Here is a 6,316-nt window from a genome sequence, read left to right on the forward strand (position 1 = left end):
AACTTCAGAGACCTTTGCATATTCCGTGCTTCCAGGAGAGCCACAAACGCACAGACACAGCAGGGGACTGTTGCTTTATTAGGTGCCACTTCAGGTGATAAGGAGTTTGAGAGGCACAGGACACCTGGCAAATGGGGCCCTCACACCTGCACCTCCGTTTTCTGGGCCCAGGCAAAGAAGACGCCCTTGACATCATCCACACCTGTGCGAAGGTGGGCAGGCATGTCGTAGGTGCGGAGGTCTCGGACCTCATAACCACCAAGGACGAGGGCCTCCCTCACCTCCTCCTCTGACACTGGCACTACAGATAGCCTGGCCTCCCCAGCAAGGTACCATGACTCCTCCAGGGCCCCGATGAGGAGAAGATGACCCCCGGGCCTCAGCAGCGTCGTGATATGATGCAAAGCCTGCTGGAAGCTAGCAAGATCTGGACTCACAGCCTCCAGGCAGAAGGCAGAGACCAAAGCATCTGCAGGCAGGGGTGCCAGGCTCGAAGTTCCCAGGGGCTGGGGTTTGTGCACATCAATGGGCAAGACTCGCTTCACCCTCGCTCGAAGCTGGCGTTCTTTCTCCTGCCAGGACTCACTGTACAGGGGACACAAGGCGGGGCTCAGGACGACCCCAGAGGCTCAGTCCCCTGCAGCCCTCCACCACCCACCCACCACTCCACATGGAGCTCCCAGCCCAGCTCTCACCCCTTGTCCTCGATGAGGCAGACATGCTGGCTATACACACTCCAGTCAAAGGCTCCTGGTTCCTCTCGAAGCCAGAGTCCCAGCTCCTGCCGGTTGACCTCCAAGAAGTCTGTCATGGTGATGTCCTCGAAGTGGGCACAGGCACTGAGCAGCTGGTATATGGTGGGTCCTGAGCCAATGTCAATAAGGACCCGTCCAGACACCTCACCTGGTGGAGCAGAGGAGGGGATAACAGGTGTCTCCTGCCTCGGCCACCCCGCCCCTCCCACTCACACTCTCCCCAGCACTTCTTCAGGGTAGTGTCTGGAGCAAGTACTGTGCTGACACAGGCGTCACACAGGCTCCGCTGGGGCCATCCTGGGCTACCTAGTTGCAGAGAAGCTTGGCTCCTCTGACTCGCAGGTTCCACCACTCAGAAACAAGCTCCAGTTATGATTTAGCGGGGGAGATCCCAAGGCATCAAGGCCTTGAGCCTCTCCAACACCCCGTCCCCCTTCACCTGGTCCCATCTGTCTCTCAATCTTAAGTGTCCTCCCCTCGAAAGAAAAGGACTCTAAATTGTCTAGTCAGTCTTCCAATTCTGGGCCTCAAGTGGTCCTCCGAGCCTCAGCGTCCCTAGTAGCTAGGACTATAGCCCCACTCTTGTTTGTGGCTGCTAGACACCTATAGTTTCTGCTTCTTGTTTCTCTCACTCCCTTTCATTTCCCCATGACTTCCGCATTCGCATGCCTCAGTTTCCGGTGCTCACCAGTGGCAAAGACTTGTGCCATGCAGCGCAGCTTCCAAGGTCCGACACCATCAGGGTTGCTCAGGTCCCCACGAGGAGGTGCGTAGTTGTTGCGGAGGTAGGCGCGGGGCTCGAACCGCTGGTAAGCCAAGGCGACAGCTGCCTGGCCAGGGTCGGAGTCAGGGTCCATTCCTGCAGCGTGCTTCGGGTCTGAGCCACTGTTCATGCTTCTGTTGGAGCCTCCTATGCCCGCTAACCTCCCCATCCCTTTATCTACCACTGGGTCCGTCCCCCCCACCCCACCCCCCGCCCAGACCCCTCCATCACCGGGGCGGGTGGCCGCTGAGGGATGAGGCGCCCGAGGCCACTACATCTCTGTCACCCCATCCATCTCAGTTAGTGTCTGAGCAACAGCCGCGTGGAGCCGTGGGGGGGGGGGGGACGCCCTTTAGAAAGTCGCTCCTGCCCCACCCTTGCTTTACACTTGCTTGACAAACCTCCAGCCTTACTGGCCCCTGATCGCTCCAGTGCTGTCCTGTACCCCCAGCCTCAGTTCTGGCCGCACCCCAGCTCCTCTCCAGCCTCCCACAGACCCTTCGCCCAGCCTTCCATCCCTTCTCTTTCCCAAGGTCTGAATTAGCCTGTGTTCCCAGTCCCAGCATCCTTTCCCCAGGTCTCCTTCCCACTCTTGGGGCACCCTTTACAAACTCCCCTTCCTTATAATGCCACCCCTATCTCCAGACTTCTGTCCCTTCTCTATCCTGCAGCGCCCCTTCCTCCAGAAAGGACACTCTGTTCTAGCCTCTGTCTTGGGGACCCTGGGTCCTGAACAGGTCTCTGCCCTGAGCATCTGATGGCAGCAGAGATTAGAGGGGTGAACAGGGCTGATGCTTTTAGCAAGCAGAACATCCGGGAATCCCCTGCAGGCCCCTGGGGCTATGCGCTGCTTATCTGGGGGACCGGCAAGCATGGTTGGTTCAGGATGTTCCTACCAGGTCAGACTCAGGTAAGAACAAAGAGTGCAGAGTACATTCTTGGTACTGCCACAGCCCGGAGGGCAGCGCATGCGCACTTTTGACATTTCGCAGGTACCGTTTCACAGGTACGGGACCCTGCCTCTCCTCCTACCCGTTACCCCTCAGTCAACAATCCTGTCCCCACTGGGGAGTTGGCAGGGCCTGGCCTTCAGGTCTTGCTTGGTACTCCAGGTACCTGCCACATAATCTGCTTTTCTTCCTTCCCACATGCTCAAAACGGCAAACCACCCTGGCAACAGCATCGCCAATCTTCCTGAAGCAGAAACCCTTTGAGTCCTATGCCTTTCTGGGGTGGGTGGGTTACCAGCTTCTGCTAAGATAGACCTGGTCTTCTATCCAGTCCTCCTTATCCCAAAGGCCAGCCACCCAGGCTGGAACAGGAATCGTCATGACAGCTGCAGAGGTCACAGACAGGAACTTAAACCCTGTCCTCCTACCCAGGCCAGGGACAGTGGGACACCTGATGCCAGCCAAGGATTGATTCTGTCTGCGTCCACAACTGACAGGCTTTAGGGTCACTGACCCCATCCACACCCCAAGGCACAGCCAAGGACAGCCCTGGTGCCAGCCCCTTCCATAACCTCCACAGATATCATTTAAACAAACCCCAATGCCAGCTGGCCTGCTGGACACTCTGCAGTGCCAGGAACTGGACGTGGAAAGCCAGGACTGGGCAGTGGTACAGGAAGGGGAACTAGACAGTCACCCTGTTTACAGCTCTGCCCCTGTGCCCCACCCCTGAGCATGGAGTGTACCCTCTGGTTATGTCATATTTAGCTCAAATGCTTGGCTGTTCCCAGAAGCACATGGGGGACATTCATGCCCACCCCCACAACCACAAAGAAAGGAAGAAAGAAGAAGCCGGGCACATGGCTGAGCATTTATTGCAGTGCTAAGAGAGGGTGTTGGGGGCCTGCCCTGCTTCACATCCCCCTCCTTCCAGTCTCCAAGCCTCCTTTCCAGAACCATCCACACCCTTCCTTCTACTTCATCTCTGTCACCGAACAGGCCGTTTCCAGAGCCCTCTCGCTCTCCTCAGTATCTCTTGTCCCTTCTTCTGGTGCTGAGGGTGTTCAGCTCTCCACCCCTAGTGCCCACATCCTTGCTCCCTTTCCCTGTGGGAACTCAGGACACCTAGGCGTCCTGGCCTATGGCTCCCTCCTCCCATAGCCCCCACCTCTGGGCAAACTACAAAGCAGCCATGGCCAGCAGTTCTTCTCCATTGTCCTAGCCAGGAAGTGCCCAGCCCAAGACAGACACAGTGGAGCCTGAGCCACAATCCCCTCTCAGCCTCTCTGAGCTTCCTGAGACATCGACCGAGACAAGGTACGCCGCAGGGGCCCGGGTTTGCTGACTGGCACCACAGGGGGAAGCTGCTTGGTGATCTGAGCCATGTCTTGGCGATCCATGCACTGGCCGCCCAGGGCCGTCTCCAGGGCCAGCAGCTCCCGCAGCTGGATGGGGGTCTCCTCGCGTTCCTCTTTGGCGGCCCCCACCTTGGTGGGGGTGAAGATGGGTAGGGGCAGCACCCGCTGGTACGGCAGCTGGTATTCCTGCAGCCCACGGCCGAGGATACCCAGGCGCATCACCAACCAGGGCGAGCGCTGTACCACAGCCTGACACTGTCCCTGCCGATGGTAGGTCTCGTGCCTCTGTGTATCCTCCTCGTGCACGGAGCATCTGAAAGTGAAGAGGAGACAGAGACCGTGAACTGAGAGCAGCTGTTCTCTGGTCTTGAGCTAAGTGGGGTCTCCCTGGGATGGCCAGATCCCTGAAGCAGGGGAGGGGCCCCAGAAACTTCAGGGGCTTGCACACACTCTGATATGCAGCAGGTGTTTTGGGGGAGCAGAGGGAGAACTTCCAGGTGATTCACACTCACCCCTCTTCTGGCCGGGTAGACAGAGTCAGGTCTTTCCACTCAGCCCAGAAGGCTTCCCTGCGTTCCTGGTTCTCCTCAGACACTTGGCAGCTCAGCTCTGAAGTGGCCATGATTCTTTCTTGCTCCCTCTGCTATGCCCTGCTCCTCCAGAGCCCTTTAAATAGCCCCCTTCTCCCCCGTCTCCCCCTTCTCCAGGGGCTATTTTCAGCCCCTCTGGCGTCAGATGCTATAAGCAGAGCCAAGACTCACTGGAGGTGGTGGGGCTCTGAGTCCAGGGCGGGGGTTGGGGGGTACCCAGATTCTGGCTGCTCCCAGGTCAGAAGTTGGCTTCCAAGGCCTGCAAGATGCTCTGTTGGGGGTCTGGGTCCTCTGAGTAACACCTTCTGGTGTCTGGCTTTCTGCAAACATCACCTCAGACCAGGCACATGGCCAGCCTCGTGCCACCTTGGCACTGTCTTCTGCCTGCTCCCCCTTGTCCAGGGAGGACAGCAGCTTGTCTGTAAACAGAACAGGAGAAGCAGGAACTAATGCCCCACTCACTCTGCCCCATGGTTGCCGGATCATCTCCCCTTCCTGGGCTCAAGGGCACATACCATAGTGAGGTCCCTTGACCAGAAGGATCACATAACTGAGTCTTCAGGGTGCCTGTACAGAAAGCCCAGTTTCTAACCAGCAAATACCACCAGGGGAGACCATACTTCTGCCACACCCAATCCCTGGGTATGAGTCTTGGTGTGCTTTCATTCCCCAGGGCCAATCATTAGAGAAGGGGTCTCCTAAATACCACCAGTTAGGGTGAAGGAGGTAAGAGTGGGGGAGGTGGCACCCCCTCCCAGCTGCCTGCATGGGAAGAAACACGGTGAGGCAGAAACAGAGAAAGTCCATTGAGTAGTAGGGTTAGGAGACCCAGACCAGCCTCAAGCTGGCTAGTTTATATAACCATGGAGCAGTCCCTGTCCCTGGCCAAGTCTCCCTTTCTCTGCTTTTCTGGCCACAGTGGAATGAACTCTGTGACTGGGCAGCTCTACTGCGTTACCTGGGAGGGGACTAGCTCTCTCTCTCATGGAGCAGAGGAAACAGACGTCATGAGATCACCTAAGCACCCAGGGTGTAATTCATGGTACAAGAAGCTGGTGGACGAGGAGGTGAAGCCGGGGAAAGGGGGCGGTGTGGAGGTGGGGTGGGCACGAGGAATGAGGGCGCCGCTGAGGGAGTGAGCAAAGGCCCTGGAAGCAGCAGACAGCAGAGAGCTCGCTCAGCTCCTATCAGACTCAGAATGGCGCAATCCTGAGGCCTCGGCCCACGCTGTACAGCATTCATGTCACAACACTACAGGCCTGGTCCCCTTTGCTTGACAAAATAGGAAATGGAGGCTCAAGGAAAGGTTGCCCAGGGTCTTGTACTTAGCCAGGACCAAGAAAAATCTATCTGGCTTCAAGCTAAGTTTCTTTCGGAAGCCTGTATGGAGGGAGAGGAAGAAGAGAGGGGACCTGACTGGCCCCAGAACTCAGGCTTCCAGTTGCTTCCAGTGTGAGGACTGTTGGGGCACAGGGCCAAGGTGAGCCTTGTAGACTCAGAGTCTGTGTCTGGGGTGCCACAGGTACCTCAGTAACCCTGAAGCCCAGGCGCCACCTTCAGGCCTGTTGTGGTTCAGTGGTCATCTCCTCAATCTCCAGCACTGAGCTGCGTGCAGACCTGAGCCTGTGACATCGCAGTAGAACCTTTCAGGAAAGGGAACCTAGAAACTGCTCGCCCTGGGTGCTGCTGACAGGCTGGGTGCTGTCAAGGGCTACTGGGCTTAGCCTTGCAGTGACGATCACACCAAGGCCTCACAGTAAGCAAAGCTTTTTCTTTGTTTGAACGAATTTTTATCTGTGAGCAGACAGGGTGGACCTGAGCAGTCCTGGCTATCTTAGAAATTACTATACAGACCAAGCCAGCCTCAAACTCAAAGATGCCTTTGCCTCTCATGTACTGA

General features: G+C 57.2%; 2 protein-coding genes across 2 annotated transcripts; both read right to left on the reverse strand.

The window, feature by feature from the left end:
* Positions 1-140: 140 nt before the first annotated feature.
* Pnmt (phenylethanolamine N-methyltransferase) lies at positions 141-1,711 on the reverse strand. The gene is made up of 3 exons (XM_034504354.2): positions 1,444-1,711; positions 696-903; positions 141-585 (listed from the first exon to the last, which is right to left on the reverse strand). The coding sequence occupies exons 1-3, from the start codon at positions 1,685-1,687 to the stop codon at positions 141-143; spliced, it is 897 nt and encodes a 298-aa protein (XP_034360245.2). The 5' UTR covers positions 1,688-1,711.
* A 1,616-nt stretch (positions 1,712-3,327) lies between these two features.
* Positions 3,328-4,505, reverse strand: Tcap (titin-cap). Its single transcript, XM_034504355.2, has 2 exons — positions 4,339-4,505; positions 3,328-4,139 (listed from the first exon to the last, which is right to left on the reverse strand). The coding sequence occupies exons 1-2, from the start codon at positions 4,446-4,448 to the stop codon at positions 3,746-3,748; spliced, it is 504 nt and encodes a 167-aa protein (XP_034360246.1). The 5' UTR covers positions 4,449-4,505; the 3' UTR covers positions 3,328-3,745.
* Positions 4,506-6,316: the final 1,811 nt, after the last annotated feature.

Source organism: Arvicanthis niloticus, chromosome 6 (genome assembly GCF_011762505.2).
Source record: "Arvicanthis niloticus isolate mArvNil1 chromosome 6, mArvNil1.pat.X, whole genome shotgun sequence".
Lineage (NCBI taxonomy): Eukaryota > Metazoa > Chordata > Mammalia > Rodentia > Muridae > Arvicanthis > Arvicanthis niloticus.

Bases quoted from the DNA above. Each gene is read 5' to 3' on its own strand.
- Pnmt (XM_034504354.2), bottom strand. From the start codon at position 1,687: ATGGGGAGGTTAGCGGGCATAGGAGGCTCCAACAGAAGCATGAACAGT. The intron at 904-1,443 runs GTGAGCACCGGA...CTGCTCCACCAG, and splicing joins GGCACAAGTCTTTGCCACTG to GTGAGGTGTCTGGACGGGTC. The intron at 586-695 runs GTGAGAGCTGGG...TCCCCTGTACAG, and splicing joins TGCCTCATCGAGGACAAGGG to TGAGTCCTGGCAGGAGAAAG.
- Tcap (XM_034504355.2), bottom strand. From the start codon at position 4,448: ATGGCCACTTCAGAGCTGAGCTGCCAAGTGTCTGAGGAGAACCAGGAA. The intron at 4,140-4,338 runs GTGAGTGTGAAT...CTTCACTTTCAG, and splicing joins TCTACCCGGCCAGAAGAGGG to ATGCTCCGTGCACGAGGAGG.